Below are 17,490 nucleotides of genomic sequence, written 5' to 3'. Positions count from 1 at the left end.
TCCATGTAGTCTTAAACTACGTCAGACGCTAGCTTTTCTTCTATGTCTGCTCATCATATTTTCCAAGCTCACCTTTTCCAAAAAAATCTACCTCCTGCTCTGACAATGCCCATTTCTCATTACACCACTGACCACAGACTTCCCTTTTTGGCCAGTATCCTATTATGCAGTGTTGTAAAAGAGTCCAATCAATTGTCCACCCATGAGACAGGACAGAAACATTCTGAATGGAAAACATAAATGTCATCTTGTGTGACTGGGACCATGGTATAAAATGGGAGAAAGTGAGGACTGCAGATGCTGGAGATCAGAGCTTAAAAACGTGTTGCTGGAAAAGCGCAGTAGGCCAGGCAGCAAAGGAACAGGAGAATCGACGTTTCGGGCATAAGCCCTTCAACTCTTAGGATTTTCTGGAATTAGTCAGGTCCAATTCATACCTGGACAGCCATCCAATTAATCACTTGGTGAAGAAGACCCTGTTCCTTGCCTTCATCTTGGTGAGTTATCAGAAGGTCAACATCATGGCCAGACTCCTTTCCTCTGAAAATCACAACATTGTAGATGTGAACACAAGCCAGTAACAAGAAAACAAGTCCTTCAAAATAAATAGAAAAATCATTTTCAGGGGATGTTGGAGGAATACAGTATCACATTGAAAAAAAATTAAAATGCAGTGGTGTTTTCAAATGCATTTCTTTAGGATCTGGTGAATGCAACACAGTGTTCAGTTCCCATTCCAACAGTTGTGGTGATAATCTTATGACAAAGGGAAGAGTGATATGACAAAAACAAGTACTGTAAATAAACCAACAAAGTGCCAGTTGCAAACATGCTGTTGTCTGAAAGCAAAAATAAGAGAAAATCTCAAACATGCAAAGAGACAGAAACAATATGGAAAAACATTTTCTGATTGGAAATTAGAACAAAGCACAGTACAGCACAGGAACAGCCAATCGCACCACCAAGACTGCACCAACACATGTAGCCTTTCTAAACTGCCTCTATACAATTCATATCCTTCTTTTCCCTGCCTATTCATCTATCTGTCAAGATGCCTCTGAAACATTGCTGGCATATCCACCTCTGCCACCTCAAATTGTTCAATTAATTGGTGAGTCCAGAAGGTGTCAAGAGCTCAATTTAAAACATAGGGGCCCATTCCTCAACTTATGTTGAGCTTTACCAACAGCAAGAGAAAGGCTGAGATGTCAGTATGAGAATAAGGTCCAGAATTAATATGATAGGTGACTGGAAGTTCAAGGTCACATCTGCAGACTGAATGGTGGTGTTCTCTAAAGTGCGCATCCAACCTGCATTTGATACCCCCAAGGTAAAGGAAATGCCTTTGAGAGAAGTAAAGATATTACATTAAATTGAAGTAAATTTTGCTTCTTTCCTTATCTGGTACCAGTGTATTCAGTCCTGTAAGACTCATCTTCTCTGCCATCCTACCAGAAAACTTTGTTTGTCCTTGTCCCTTCCACCTCTTGCTCAAGCACTATTGCATCTGTAATTTTTCCCAATTCTCACGCACAGTCATTGACCCGCAATGTTGAGTCAATTTCTCTTTCCACAAATACTGCCTAACCTGTTCAGAGTTAAATATCACACAACACCAGGTTATAGTCCATCAGGTTGAACTGGAAGCACAACAGCTTTCGGAGCACTGCTCCTTTATCAGGTGGTTGAAGGCATGGCACTCCGAAAGCTAGTGTGCTTCCAATTAAACCTGTTGACTATAATTTGGTGTTGTGTGATTTTTAACTTTGTACACCCCAGTCCAACACCGGCATCTCCAAATCATAACCTGTTCAGCATTTTCTGATTTTAGTTCAGATTTTCAGTACGCACACAGTCCTCTGCTATTCAAACTCGATATGTGACTCACAATTAACCAACAAGTGCTAAAACCCAGTTTCAGCCAATAAATTAGGACAAGAGAGAAAATTTTCCATTTTGCTCTGGATGGAGAAACAAATAATTGTAACAAGGCTTTCAAATCTGTCAATGCCACGACTCCTAAAAATCAAAAACCTGAGTTCCTAATTTACCTTATCTCTTCCCTTGTTTAAAATCTTCGTTTGGTATACTTTCGTTTATTGGTCAGAGTATTGAGTACAGGAGTTGGGAGGTCATGTTGCAGCTGTACAGGACATTGGTTAGGCCACTATGAGGGGCATGGATAGAATAAATAGGCAAAGTCTTTTCCCTGGGGTTGGGGAACTAGAGGGCATAGGTTTAGGGTGAGGGGGGAAAGATATAAAAGGGGCAACTTTTTCACGCAGAGGGTGGTACTTATATGGAATGAGTTGCCAGTGGATGTGGTGGAGGCTGGTACAATTGCAACATTTAAGAGGCATTTGGATGGATATATGAATAGGAAGGGTTTGGAGGGATATGGGCCGGATGCAGGCAGGTGGGACTAGATTGGGTTGGGATATCTGGTCGGCATGGATGGGTTGGACCGAAGGGTATGTTTCCATGCTGTACATCTCTATGACTCTACGACTCTATTTAAGAGCCTTGGCTTCCCACTCGGTTTCTCAACATTATAAAGGTTCTTTTGTCTCAACCTTTCTCAGTAGTTAAATATCACAGGCTTTGACAAAGATAAGCTGAATTTAACAGAACTAAATGATACAATGGAAAACAGCGGAGCTCTAACCTTCGAAAGCCACCAGTTAACTTGATAACTGCAGCAGGTAGAAATCTGTGTACAGCTTCTTCAACAATTTTCCTGATTGAATCTGCCTCAGCCATTGTGACTGGGACAATGAGGTCTTCATAATAGAGTAAGCCTGTAAAACAAAAGGAACTTTTTAGTTCAAAAACAGGTATGGACTTCACAGGGGATTGCAGGTATTTTTGAAATATTATTCAGATCAAGTTTCATTTTTCAACCAGAAGGAGTTTTTAAAAAAAAACATCTGGGCCTATTTCCAATTTATTACTTACCTTCGTTGATGGTTGGCAGCATCAAAGGTGACAAGCAAAATAATATTGCATAATACTTCCATGTGCCTTTTCGCCACCCTGATTTCCACATTCCAATCCATTATCATACTAAAGCTAAAATTTCAGCCCTAATGGTGAAATTGATTGCCCAACTAAATTGTTGCACAGTGTCAAGGAATGTACAGGCTCAATGGATCAGCCAGGGGAAGATGCAGAGTTACAGGGAGAGGGGAGGGGTTTAGATCTTGGTGGGATGCTCGTCAGCGAGGCAGTGTAGACTCGATGGGGTGAATGGTATGCTTCCACACTGTAGGGATTCTATGATTCAATGTATTCAGCCCTATCACCTTCTGTGAACTCCGCATTCCTTAATTCCAGCGTCTCATGCCACAACTTCCTTTGCCACAGTGTAATTTGATGTGCCAGGAGCTGTTTGCAGCAGTGTTAGGAATTTCTTCCTTTCATCTCTCAGTCTCTCCATCACTTTCTGTCCACTCTTCAATCTCTTTTCAAAACTAAATTCCTCAACTTAACCTTATTTAGCCCATCAAACATCTCTTGCTTTGGTCGAGCTCAATGTCTACCTGAATTAACCATCTATGGAACATCTCTAAAAGTTGCTGGAAAAATGTGACAGCTGAGAATAGATTGGTCTCCCAGACTTCAAATGATCCATGTTGATCAGACTATGATTATGACTCTTTGATTTTTGGGTGTTACAAGTTCCATTAAAGAGCACGTTTTGTTGCTGCCTCTTCTAAAAAGCCTCTAAATGCAAATGAAGGAGTTGCAAACTTATTCATGCTTTGATTCCAAGCAAACTCAATTTGCCAAACTCAATTCTGATTGAAGTTGGGACTCTCCAATATGTCAGTGTAAGCCTTTTCTTCCTCGAGGTCCAATACTTATTTCCTACAGCGCAGATTTTAAAATGCTTGTCTTCGACTGCAAAACCTTAAGCTCATTTCATCCAACTTCTGCAACCTCATCCAGACTTTCAACATGTGTACCCTACAATCCTGTGAAAAGAGCTAATGGATGTCCCCACTTCTCCATATCACATTTGATTTCCAAGTTACAGCCATTTCCAACTTAAATCTGTAATTTTATTCCCTACTATCAAACATAGTCTCAAAATCTATAATCAGTCCTCATGTTGTTGAGATTGATGAACATTGGCCAAGAATTCTTGGCCAATCTTTGATTCTCCCCTCTAAAGTCATTTTATAAAAGTCTCAGAGAATCAACTAAGTCCTATTCAAATGTGTAAATTTATGAATATCAATTATGGACAATGTCAAATTTGTTTGTAATGCTCTCCAAAAAAATGCAAACTAGCTCTCACATCTCGGCGAAGACAAGCACAAGCTAACAAAGCGCTGTTGGCATCCATTCAATTATACTTCAGCAAAAGCCACTCATTCCAACAATGTAGATAAAAATTGATGACTTTAGTAGAAGGCATGAAAGGTATGCCATAAGTGTACATTTGAAGTATAGGGTACATTACAATTGCAAGGAGTTCACAAGTGAATTATTTCCCTTCAAGAAAATGTCAGTAAAATCCCACCTTAGGCTGAATTTGCTTTTTCATCCCTTCTGTCTTGATGAAACTGATTCTTGCTGGGAGCACAGTTCCAAATTATCAGAAAGACGAAACAAATTACAAATGTCCTTGAGAAAAGTGAACAACTTCAAAGGCAACAGGTTAAATTGTTTTTTTTCCAACAACTTCATTACCTGCTTCTTGTTCTTTAGTGAGTTTTATTTTTGATGCTTTCAGTTCATGCAGCGTTCGCAGTCCCTCTCTATACCACTTATCAGCTGTCTTCACACCAACGCCAAAGATGCTGGTAAATCGCTGCAAAACCAGAAACTAAGTTTACAAACCATAGGAACCAGAGACTGACTTCTCATTTTTGTAAACAGAAGCAGCAGGAGAGCTCAAGTGAAGGGTGTCGTTATTTTTATACACAAAGTAAACCACGGACCATCAACGAGTCTAAGCAATTGGTTATATGCTGAGGGGCACTGTTCCCCAAAATTCAGCAACAGGAAGGAGGCAGCCATCCATCAACAATCACAGCCAGAATTGAAAGTGAACTCATCATGCTGGCGTATTGCACCTTTTGTGACCTCAGGACATTCTCTCATACTTTAAAGCAAGGAAATATTTGAGTAAAAATCTAATCGCTTTTGCAATATAGGAAATTGCACAGACAAAATAAATATAATGCAAAACATACAAAATATACAAAAACATGAAGCAAGAAATTGCCATTCGACGTGCTCTGGCACTAAATAAGTCCATGGCTGACTTGATACAGGGCTGAACTCAGCTTTCCTGACTGTCCAGCTCTAGTTATATCTATTAACCTTCTTCTGAGTCAAAGCCTTATTGAACTCAGCCTTGAATATTATAAATGAGTGAACCTCCAATGCTCAGACCAAAACGAAAATAGTCAGTGAGTTTATATCAAACAGATTGATATCGTCTGGAAATGGTTTTCTCCCATTATCTGACATGAGACAACTGCTGTTTCCTCAAACATAATATCTGAGAGATGTCCTCAGTAACCATTATCTGACGAGATGCTCGAGACTTGCCATGTGAACGTTTCAGTTCATTTCATGTGTAGCAAAATACATCAAAAACTGAGACTCACCTTTAGTGTTTGATATCTTTCATTTTGGATTAACTTCTCAACTTCCCCGCAGTTTCCATCTTCAAGGATTTCCTGCAGCCAAGCGGAAAGAAGTGTTCATGTCTTTCATTTGAAGGATTGCGTGAAAAGCAATCATTCAAATCCAGTACGTTGTAAAAACTAACTGCACTCTTGATTAGCCTGAGGAACCAGATTAGAAAAACAAATTTGTTATGTTTTTACCTTAATCACCTTTTTGGAATGTTCCCCAAGACTGGGAATTCCTTGGAGATCATCCATTTTGGTTACACGATATGGCAATGATTTTAGAATAGAAGATGCTCTTGCGAATGCCAGGTTCCGTCCTTCATTTTCACATAACTCTGCATTTTCTGCAAGTATCTTCAAAGCATCCTAGGCAAAATCATGATTGGTGACCCCATCTCAATCCATTCAGATCCATCTCTTTTAATGTATGCATTTCAACACTGCTAATTTCCTTAACTTTAAAGACGACAAATTCACCCCCAGAATCGTAAAAATTATTGTTATGCCGATCTTACAATAAAGGATGTAGGGCCAGGAATTTTCTTTTTCTCCCACCCTTCTGAAACGGCAATTCATCACTTCTCAACCAAGTCCTTACAGTCAGACTCCAAAGCTCGATTCAACTGACTTACATAAACATGCCTGTTCTAACAGTCTCATCAAGTAACAAATATACACAACTGCCAGAAGTAATTTGCCTCTCACATAGTTTAGCCAGTGACCTGAAGACGGGTCACTGGAACTGAAAGGTAAACTCTGTTTCTCGCACCACAGATGTTGCCAGACCTGTTGAGTTTGTCCAGCAACTTCTGTTTTTGTTTAGCCAGAAGTCATGAGTTTGGGTACGACAAAGGGTCTCACCTTAATTCACAATAATCAGTACAATGTATTTTAGAGGTTTGAGGCAGTAAAGGACATTTGTCCATGATTATTACCGTAAATAAATTATTTCTATTATTCAGTGTTGTCCTTCTTTGACAGGCATACTGCGAAACAGGAATATCAGTGGCACTACAATCAGCAGTTCTGTTCACCTAAAATCAAACACAAGTGGTGAGTGTTGTGACCAACTCCAGCCATACACTAAAACACTTCCTTCCAAATCAGAATTACATCACCAAAAACTTAGGATATGAAGCTAAACTTCTGTGTCATGAAAATAGCTTGAAGGTAGCATACTTGTGATGACAGACTAAACGCTTGTTTTCACATCAATCCTTCCCTCTGAAGCAAGGAACAACCATAACACCTCAAACCACTGTTGATAACTGACCTGCCAGCATTGCTCAATATAAAACTCAGAAGGCCGACAGAGGGACAGCCATTGTTCCCACTTGACTCTTGTTAACAGCAAGCAAATGTCCTTTGGGTTAGTGTAGTTTTTGATGGAGAAGTGATAGTTTAACATTCTTATTCATTGGCAAACTAAGTATTTACTTGCTAAGACTCGATTACTATGACCTCATACAAACCTTAGTTCTACCAATCTGCGTATAAACGTCCTGAACTGAAATGAGTGCAATGTGTCCCAAATAAATTCAGTTTTGTGTTCTTCATCAATTACTGTTACTATCTCTTGGATATTAAGACATAATGAAGACTCAATTCCCAGTGACTTACACAAAGTATCACAGGGCAAGATTTCACATGTTAAGGTTTCTACTGTACTAAAAATCAACATGAACTACAAATTGTTTAACAGGCAACTAGTGTACCAAACTAAAATGAAGGTTAATCCCAATGAACAAACCCAAACAAAATACTTCAGTGACTGACTGATACTCGACACCAACCTCCCCCAACAACTCCAAACCCCATCCCCAAGCCCAGTGCAGTCTAAACTCCTCCTCGATTTTCAGCAGCTTCTCTGCCCTGCTTGGACTGATCTTCTAGTATCCTTCGGAAGCCGTTTCACTCTTGTGAGTATTCTTGAACTAATTTGCAGCAATGAAGCTCACTCATTGGATTTCACACAAACAGAGAAATACAATTCATGAGCAAGTTGTGGTGATTCAGCCCCTCAAACCTGTTTGGCCATTCAACAGGATCCTGGCTGATGTGATGGAACCTTAAAATCCAAATTCCCACTTCCCATAATAACCTTCCACCACCCCTTGTTTATTTCCCTCTGCTCTAAAAATAATCAATGAATTAGCTTATGCCAGCTTTTCAGGAAGTGACTTCCAAATATTCAAAAACCTCAGATAAGCAGAGACCTAATCGCTGTTTTAAATTGGCAATCCCTGAAATTTAAAGTGACTCCTCAGTCTCGATTCTTCCACAAAAGGAAACATTGTCTCCACATGTACCCTGTCAAATCCAATCAGGATCTTATATGTTTCAATGAAGTTCAAATTCATGCGGATACTGGCCAAGCCTGTCCAACGTTTCTTCGAGACAATCCACCATTCCAGGCATTAGTTCTGTAAACCCCACCTTAAGTGCATCCAATGCATTTACATCCTTTATTCAATAAGGTGACTGAACCTGTGCAGAATATTCCAAAAGCAGAATCACCAGATACGTGCATAAGTGAATAATCACCAGTCCAGAGTAGAGCTGAAGCACACACTTCCTACTTTCAGAATTAATTCCTCTCATGATAAATGATTACATTTTATTAGGCTTCTTTACTTGCTGAACCTTCACACTCACCTTTTGTGAATGATGCACTTTTACTGCCAGATTCTCTGTTTCTCAGAGCTCTGCAATCTCTCATTATTTAGATCACATGCTTATCTTTTTATTCTTCCTGCCAAGATGCACCAATTCACATTTTAACACATTTCTGCCCACTCACTTATCAACATCGTGTGACGATACTACACCTTTAAAAAGTAGTTTTTTTTAAAATGAGGAGGAGTTGAGACAGAGATCTCTTCCAAGGCCAGAAAGTAAACAGTTTGCAAGGCCCTGGGCTTTTTTTCAAGTTCGAACAATAGAAGCAGCATGAATGGGTAGACAATAGGTGCAGGAGTAGGCCATTCTGCCCTTCGAGCCTGCACCACCATTCAATATGATCAGGACTGATCATCCTTAATCAGTATCCTGTTCCTGCCTTATCTCCATAACCCTTGATTCCACTATCCTTGAGAGCTCTATCCAACTCTTTCTTAAATGAATCCAGAGACTGGGCCTCCACTGCCCTCTGGGGCAGAGCATTCCACACAGCCACCACTCTCTGAGTGAAGACGTTTCTCCTCATCTCTGTCCTAAATGGTCTACCCCGTATTTTTAAGCTGTGTCCTCTGGAAGAGACAAGCTCCCACAAAACCAGGATTTTAATTTATCTTTCCGTTGATGGGACTTTGAAGTTGGCAATGGAACCAACATTGCCAACTTATACATCTCTCTCAGCCACAGCAAAAAGCTGGAATTATCTCTCCGTCAGGATTTCCTCTTCATGTTCTTATGTTCTGGCCTGGAGAAACATCTCATGTGAGACAATCTATTTCACAGAATTTGGCTTTGCCAAGGGTGTGTTTGCAGAAAGTTACCATCTTAGAACAGTTGCTGTTTAGGAGTTAAATAATGTATTAGTCTCTTAAATTTTCCAGTAGAGTTAAAGTTATACCAACTCTTTCTTCTGCTTGCATTTTAACGAGAGAACGAATAAAGTGTGTTTTGCTTAAAGCTGAGCAGCGTGACCAATTGAATCACATTTGGAACACTGCACCTTACACTTGCCTTTAAGGAAGATAAAGGTTAGGGTCTAGGCTATCTCCTTAATCTATGCAAAAAGGATTTGGTCTGGTCCATATCAATCTTATAAACCTTCCTGAGTCCTCTTCATAACGTATTTTCCAACACATCTTTGTGTGATCAGAAAATTTACTCAGCATATATTTTTTCCCTTCATCCAAGTAATTTATACATTGTAAACAATTCAAGTCCTAGCATCGATCACTGGAGTACACCACTCAATACATCTTGTCAACTGAAAAGATCTATCATGTCGATATATGACCTCTTACACGTTAAGGTTTCACTTTCCACAATAACTTTTGATGAGATCTTATCAAATACCTTCTAGAAATATTTTTGTATAGTAGATCTAACGGTCCCCCATTATCCATAGTACGTCTTAACTCACAAAAATCTCTGTTCGATCAGTCTAACAGATTCCCTGTTCACAAAACCATGCTTAGTATGCTTGAATATTTGGAACTTTTCTCAAACTTCTTCAACGATAACTGGCAAAATTCTCCTTACACCACATGTTAAATGAATCTGCTGTTAGTTTCCTGCTTTGAGTCTTGCGAAATATTTGTTCTTTGAATCTCCACAAGTCTTATTTCTTCAAGCAAACAACCAGTTTCCACCAGCATTTCTTCATTCATGGGAGGTAGGCATCGCTGACAGAAATATATTGCCCACCCCTCATTGCCCAGCAGGCAGTTAAGATTCAACTACATAGCTGTGGGTCTGATGTTGCATGTCAGCAGACCAGGTAAGGATGACAGATATCTTTTCCAAAAGGGCAGTGATGGACCAAATGGGTCTTTTATGATAACTGACAATAGTTACATGGTCATCATTTGACTTGCTTTCACATCCCAATTGTTTTGAACAGGATTGAAATGTCGCTAACTGCTGTGGTGGGATTTGAACCAATGTCCTCAGAAATTATGCCTGGGCAGCTGGATTACGAGCCCAGTGACGATGCCACTTTGTGCCTGGTGGCTAACAAAAATAGATGTATTTTGCACATGAGCAGTGATTTGTCTGCTTCTAAGTAGCACTGAGCCATAATGTCTGTGGATTCAAAAACAAATCTGACTTTTTTTGTGACAAGATGCAAAAACTGTTACTTGATTTTCTGATGCTCACCTCACTCCCTGATCAAAAACATTCTGCTTCAGCCAAAGTTATCTGAGACATTTTAGAATGTAGATATCTTGTCAAGTCCAAAATTTACAACATGACCAGGAATAATGTTTTCCCATTCTGCAGAAGGGGAAGGAGAGGAGAGAAAGAGTACAGAACTAGGGCTCACCATCTCAGGATTCACGGTGGATTATTTAGGACCAAGGTGATGAAAACATTCTTCACTCAGAGGAGAGTGAACTTGTGAAAATCTCCATCACAGAAGGCCGTTAAGTTCAATTCACTTAAAATGCCCAGGAAAGAAACAGCTATGTTTCCAGACATGAAAGGTATCACAGGGTGTGGGGACAGAATGTGAGGGTGACACTGATACTGAGGATCAGTCAGAGATGTACAGCACAGAAACAGACCCTGCAGTCCTACTCGTCCATGATGACCAGATATCCTAAATGAATCTAGTCCATTTGTCAGCATTTGGCCCATATTCCTGTAAATCCTTCCTATTCATATACCCATCCAGATGCTTTTTAAATGTTGGAAATGTTGCAGCCACCTCCACTTCCTCTGGCAACTCATTCCTTACCTTTATGTGGAGAAAAGGCCCCTGAGGTCCCTTTTAAATCTTTCCCCTCTCACACTAAACCTATGCCCTCTAGTTCTGGACTCCCCCATCCAAGGGAAAAGACCCTGGCTCTTTATCGAATCTATGTCTCTCGTGATTTTATAATTCCCTATCGGTCACCCCTCAGCTCCTGATGCTCCAAGGAAAATAGCTCCAGCTGATTCACCTTCTCCAGATATCTCAAACTCTCCGACCATAATAATGGTAAAGCAGGCTCAAGGGTCTGAATAGCTTCCTTATGCTCCAATTTTCTATGCTACTTGGTTGCCTATTTGCACTTTCCAATCACAATTTGCAAGTTTTGTGAGTGAGCAAAAGACCTTGTCTGTTTACCCTATTCATGCCTCTCATGATTTTATAAACCTCTATGAAGGTCACCCCTCAGCTTCAAATGCTCCAAGCAAAGTAGCCCCAGTCTACTCAGCATCTCCCAGTAGTTCAAACCCTCTAACCCTGGCAACATTCTTGTCGATCTTTCCTGTGTCCTGTCAAGTTTCACATCACCCTTCCTGCAGCAGGGAGACCAGCATTGTGACCAAAATATAGAGGGTTATTACACATGGAAATTCTCTTGCCCAGAGAGTTTTGGAGACTTGGTCATTAAGAATCTTCAAGGCTGAGTTCTAATGATTTTTGAACTATACGAAGTTGAAAGGTGTTGAGGAGAAGCCGACAAGTGGAGTGAATGCCACAATTAGATCGCTATGATTTTACTGAATGGTACAACAGACCCAACAGACTACAAAGTCTACTCCTACTTCTATCCCGTATAATCTTTTCATAACGCAATAAAAAGACATTTCTCTCCCAAAGGGTGAAAGGGAAGTAATAAACCCAGAATTTTAACAAACTAAACTCTGTGGAAAACAATCATAAGCCACCATGGATGAAAACTCACTTCCTTGCAAATATTTCCGGTGACTCTTTATGTGTTTAATACTCTTTTTGCGTTCACTGTTCAGATCTGTATTAAAATACCTGAAGCCGATGACGATTTTCTATTTCCAAGGGTTTGCCTGCTGCCATACTTTCAGTGAACCATGTAATATCTATCAAGGCCGCTCTGCAAATTCCACTCTGTTTCGCCAGCAATTCGAACACTTCATCACCCGAGTTATTCTCAGACACAACATGAGTCACGGATTCACTGCAAAGAGAAACAAGAAACTTGGCAAATTTAAGATCAAGTAACAATTCATTCCAAACAATGGACAATTTTATCACATGAATATCTGTTCCAGAAAAAAAAAGGAGCGACAGCTGCATTCGAGATGTCCATAATTCAACTGTGAACTAATTTTTCCCTAGAAAATATGGCCAACCTAGGTACACTTTAGAGATGTAAACATTACTTTAAAAGAAGTTTAATCTGTAACATATTAGTTTTCCACTTACACAAAGAGATGCATTTACTCAAAATAAAAGACTAACATTTATTTCAGCTCTGTAGTTTAAATTATTCTCCAAAATAAAAAAAAGTGTCATGGACCAATATACAGAAACAACTGTAGCAATATATGAGATGATATCCTCAAACATTCATTATGCCTTTCCAAATAAAAGGTTGCTTTGCAGCAGCATTTTTTCTTATGTGTTAACTTGAGTATACTAAAGGCAAGACAAGAACTTAATAATTAACCATTACTATTTTACATCTCCAGTATACTAAACCTCAAGAGGGAGCGTTAATATTACTAAATTAGTTATGTCAAAGCCCAGACTAATGCTCTGGAGATATAAATTCAAATTCCACCACACATCAAGTGGCCAATTCACCTAACCTGCACATTTTTGGACTGTGGGAGGAAACTGGAGCACCCAGAGGAAACCCACACAAACACGGGGAGAATGTGCAAACTCCACACATTCCTGAGGCAGGAATTGAACCCAGGTCTTTGGCACTGTGAGGTAGCAGTGCTAACCACTGGGCCACCCATTCAATGAATTCCAGAGCTGGTCCCTGAGAAGATGAAGGCTCAGGTATTTATAAGAGATCAAAGGGAATATGAGATCTGAATAACAGGAATGGATAACTAGAGCAAAGAGACTTGGAAATGTCATAGTGTAATGGAAAAATTACCTCACAACGGATTTTATACTAGGACACACTCAAACATTTGAAGTGTCAGGATACGGAGTTAAAGCAGATATTTTAGAACATATTTTCAAGTTCCCCTCTAAACACACTCAATTTGACTTGAAAACATATCACAGTTCTTTAAGTATTGCTAGATGAGAATCTTGGAACTGTCAACCTAATAAACCAAGGATGCATGAAGCTTCCCTGTTTTCCATGATTCTGCTGCTCATTTACATAACTTCAATCGTTAAGTGGGCAGTGAATTTAAATAATTTTACCAGAACAAAAGGGTTATTAAAATTGTTGATGCTGTACTTTATTTAGTATCAATTTCCTTCGATTCATTCAAATTATGCCACCAATCCTCTCACCTACCCAAGTCCAGAATAATTAATCCTGCAACTGCAATGTAACTGATAGACAAGTTGACCACAATGTTTCATCGATACAAGTAATGCCCCAAACAACTTGTGTAGAAATTACACCTTCCAATTCATGTAAAGGATGCATAACCCACCAAAATATAGTGTCTTTATCTCAAGTATTTCAGAAAGGCACTTTTCAACTTTCCTGCCACTGCACATCACAAGGACACATGTTGCTTCACATGTTTTGAAAAGATATTGAGTAACTTACAGAGGACACGTGCTGCCTCTGGTTTCACAAGAGGTCACATTTTTCCCGCATGCAAAACCTTGCCAAATAATTGAGGAAGATCAGTGAATAAGGTCATGATGCTTACAATGCTCAAATTAAGGGCCTCTTCCTCAATTCTTTGAAGGTAAAAGGTCTGAGGACCAAAGAGCTGTTCTCATTGAAGAGAGACGAATGGTGTTGAGTTTACCCTGCCTCAGGTGAGGGTTGAGTTTGAACTGGGTCCTTCACGGTAAGCTTAGCCAATGTGGGAATTGAGCCCAGAATGTCAGTATCACTCGGCATTGTAAACCAACCGTCAAGCCAACTGAACTAGCTGTTTTGTAGAACTTAGACACCAAGGGGTTCAAGTACACAATTCTTTAAAGTTTGCATCATATGTAGACAGCATGCTCAAGGCGGCTTCTGGCATGCTTACCATCACTGCTCAGACCTTGGACTACAAGAGTTGGGATGTCATGTTGAGGTTGTACAGGAAATTGATGAGGCCTCAGTGACACAGTTATGGAGATGTATACCATGGAAATATTCCCCTCCGTCCAACTCACCATGCCAACCAAATATCCTAAATTAATCTAGTCCCATTTGCCAGCATACAACCCATACCCTTCCTAATCATATACCCATTCAGATGCCTTTTAAATGTTGTAATTGTACCAGCCAGCTCCACTTCCTCTGGCAGCTCATTCCATACACACACCACCCTCTGCATAAAAAAGTTGCTTCTTAGGTGCCTTTTAAATCTTTCTCCTCTCACCGTAAACCTATGCCCTCCAGTTCAGGACTCCCCCACCCCAGGGAAAAGACCTTGTCTATTACCCTCTCCATGCCCCTCATGATTTTATATACTTCTATAAGGTGACCCCTCAGCCTCCAACATTCCAAGGAAACTAGTCCCTGTCTATTCAGCCTCTTTGGATTGTTCAAACCCTCCAGTCCTGGCAACATCCTTGTAAATTCTTTCTGCACCCTTTCAGATTTAACAACATCTTTCTGATAAAGGGAGATGAGAATTCAATGCTGTATTCCCAATGTGGCCTAACCAATGCCCTGATCAGCCGCAGTATGACATCCCAACTCCTTTCCTCAATGCCGTACCCAATCAAGGCAAGTATACCAAATGCCTTATTCGCTACCCTGTCTACCTGCAACTCCACCTTCAAGGAACTCTGAACCTCCTCCCCAAGGTCGCTTTGTTAGACAACACTCCCCAGGACGATTAAGTGTGTAAATCCTGCCTTGATTTGCCTTATCAAAACGCAACATCTCACATTGATCTCAATCAAACTCCACCTGCCACACCTCAGCCCATTTGATCAAGGTCCTGTTGTACTTGGAGATAATCTTCTTCACTGCCTACTACACCACTAATTTTGTTGTCATCTACAATGTTGCTAACATTTCCTCCTAAATTCACATCCTCATCATTTACATAAATGATGAAAAGAAGTGGACCGCACACCAATCCTTACAGCATACTGCAAGTCACAGGGGTCTTCTGGAGTACTGTGTACAGTTCTAGTCACCATGCTCTAGGAAGGATATGATTAAATTGGAGAGGGTTCAGAAAAGATCTACCAGGATATTGCCGAGAATAGAGGGTTTAAGTTATGCAAATAGGCTGGGATTTGTCACACTGAAGTGTTGGGAGGCTGACGGGTGACCCTGTCGAGTTTAATAAAGTTTTGAGGTACATAGATCAGGTGAACAGCAAAGGATTTTTCCCTAGGGTGGTGGCGTTCTAAACCAGGGGGCATAGTTTTAAGATGAGAGGAGAAAGTTTTAAAAAGGTTATGAAGGACAACTTTTGTTTTATGCAGAGAGCAACTTTTGTTTTACATTTGTGTGTGGAATGAACTGCCAGAGAAAATGGTGGATGCAGGTACAGTTAGAACATTTAAAAGACATGTGGCTAAGTACATGAACAGGAAAAGTTTGGAGGGATTTGGGTCAAACAGACAAGTGGGACAAGTTTGGTTTGGAATGTAGTCGGTGTGGACTAGTTGGACTGAAGGGTCTGCTTCCATGCTGTATGACTCTACAGTCTGCATTATTGTAAAATGTCAGGTACTGTATACAAAATGCACAATTAGTTTTCCACCATGAACATGCAAATAGTTTTGCATTTTTTAGTGGCATGTTTTGTTGCCTGAAATTAATGCTGCACAAATAAAATTCCACTGCTCCCAAATCTTTGTTTGCTCCCATTTCAAAATCTCACTTCCCTTTTCCTGAACCTTGTCTCGAAAATTTTTGTAGTTCTGATTCCCTGCACAGGTCCCAAAGTTAACTGGATGACTGCCACTTGAACCACCTCCCTATCATTCTGTAATCATTTGTAAATTGTGTCTAAATGTCAACATTGTCTCTGCTTCAACAAACAACTGCACAGCCTTGAAACCTTGCAGTTCTTTTTTTTTAAAAAAAAAAGTAATTTTGGTCTCAACAGTTTCCAGTTTCATCCAATATCAACATCCTCTCTTTAATCAATCCAATTACCTGAAGCAGATTCTGCTCATCTGTTCTGCCCCATTCCTTCAAAAATGTATGTGTTGAGTCATCTCTGAAATTCTTGCAGTGAAGAAATGGTTCCAATATTCCAAGTCTTCTCTTTGTATTTTTATTCCATCCTGTGAAGCAGCAAAGTAAGGTTCTCTTGTTCATTCACTTTTTGTTCCATCATACTTCCAAAAAATGTGGAGCCCAAACTGTCCAAAGTACTCTGTCAGTGGTCTTACTAAAGTTTTGTATAGACACACCATTCAAATTATATTTTCTTTGCTTCTTGCCATGTAAGGGGCTTCCTGTGTGATACTGTGAATTACCGGTACATAAACACCCCTGCTCTTAATCAGCACCCAGCCTTTCTCTATTCTTCCTGCATCTGCTGACAAGTTTCATTTGGTTTTAATCCCTCCGTCGATTTACCCTTGCAGATATTAAGAAATTTTGAAATAACCTTGATTTTTACTTGTGTCCATGTTAAATGCTTTATTTGGTTTGGACTTGGAAACACAGCACTGATCATTTGCAGCCAATATGTAGCGTGGTTGGACCAAAGTCACTTACAATGGTTCAAGAAAGAGGCTTATGACCACAACCTCTGAGAGAACAATTGGGAATAAACAACAAATTCAGGCCTTGCCAGTGCATTCCGATTCATTGAACAAACAAGAAAACTTTACAAAAGGCCAGCTCTTGATGTTCAGTGCGATATCCCCAAATTCACTTTCCACCTTGGTGTCTTCTTCTCTATTCCATCTTACATCTATTATGGCAGTTCACCACCATCTACTTGAGGGCAACAAGCAATATACAATACTGGCTGATCCAGCTAGTGACACCCACATTCCATGAATAGATTTTTAAAAAGTTTGATTTTGACCTGCAATCTTATCATGCTACAATCACCACCCCCCAGATGATCAACCCACTTTTAATTCCTGTCACCAAGTTATTTTGATCTATATTCACAAATCAATGCCAATTTCCTTCCAAACAAACTACTTAAGTAAGCATCATGTACACATTTTAGGAATTTTATTTCCTTTTCTCACTGACATCTCGCTGTCCTCAATGTGCATTTAATGTCTCAAACAATAATTGTGCATCTCTGTGTTCTATCAACAGATTTTCTCTTCCTTCTTCTTCACATAGTG

General features: G+C 39.9%; 1 protein-coding gene across 5 annotated transcripts in view; it reads right to left on the bottom strand.

Annotated features, from left to right (window-relative positions):
- polm (polymerase (DNA directed), mu) overlaps window positions 1–17,490 on the bottom strand; it is a 267,218-nt gene that overhangs the window by 7,791 nt on the left and 241,937 nt on the right. For all 5 annotated transcript variants that reach the window (XM_043681377.1, XM_043681380.1, XM_043681378.1 and 2 more), the window contains 7 exons: window positions 12,076–12,244; window positions 6,584–6,682; window positions 5,844–6,014; window positions 5,622–5,693; window positions 4,696–4,816; window positions 2,666–2,798; window positions 438–540 (listed from right to left, as the gene is read on the bottom strand). In XM_043681377.1, coding sequence (XP_043537312.1) covers window positions 438–540; window positions 2,666–2,798; window positions 4,696–4,816; window positions 5,622–5,693; window positions 5,844–6,014; window positions 6,584–6,682; window positions 12,076–12,244 — 868 coding nt within the window. The remainder of the gene's footprint in view (window positions 1–437; window positions 541–2,665; window positions 2,799–4,695; window positions 4,817–5,621; window positions 5,694–5,843; window positions 6,015–6,583; window positions 6,683–12,075; window positions 12,245–17,490) is intronic.

The sequence above is a fragment of the Chiloscyllium plagiosum genome, chromosome 42 (genome assembly GCF_004010195.1).
Source record: "Chiloscyllium plagiosum isolate BGI_BamShark_2017 chromosome 42, ASM401019v2, whole genome shotgun sequence".
Lineage (NCBI taxonomy): Eukaryota > Metazoa > Chordata > Chondrichthyes > Orectolobiformes > Hemiscylliidae > Chiloscyllium > Chiloscyllium plagiosum.
Note: the sequence above shows the minus strand (reverse complement) of the source record. Positions and strands in the feature narration are given on the sequence as shown.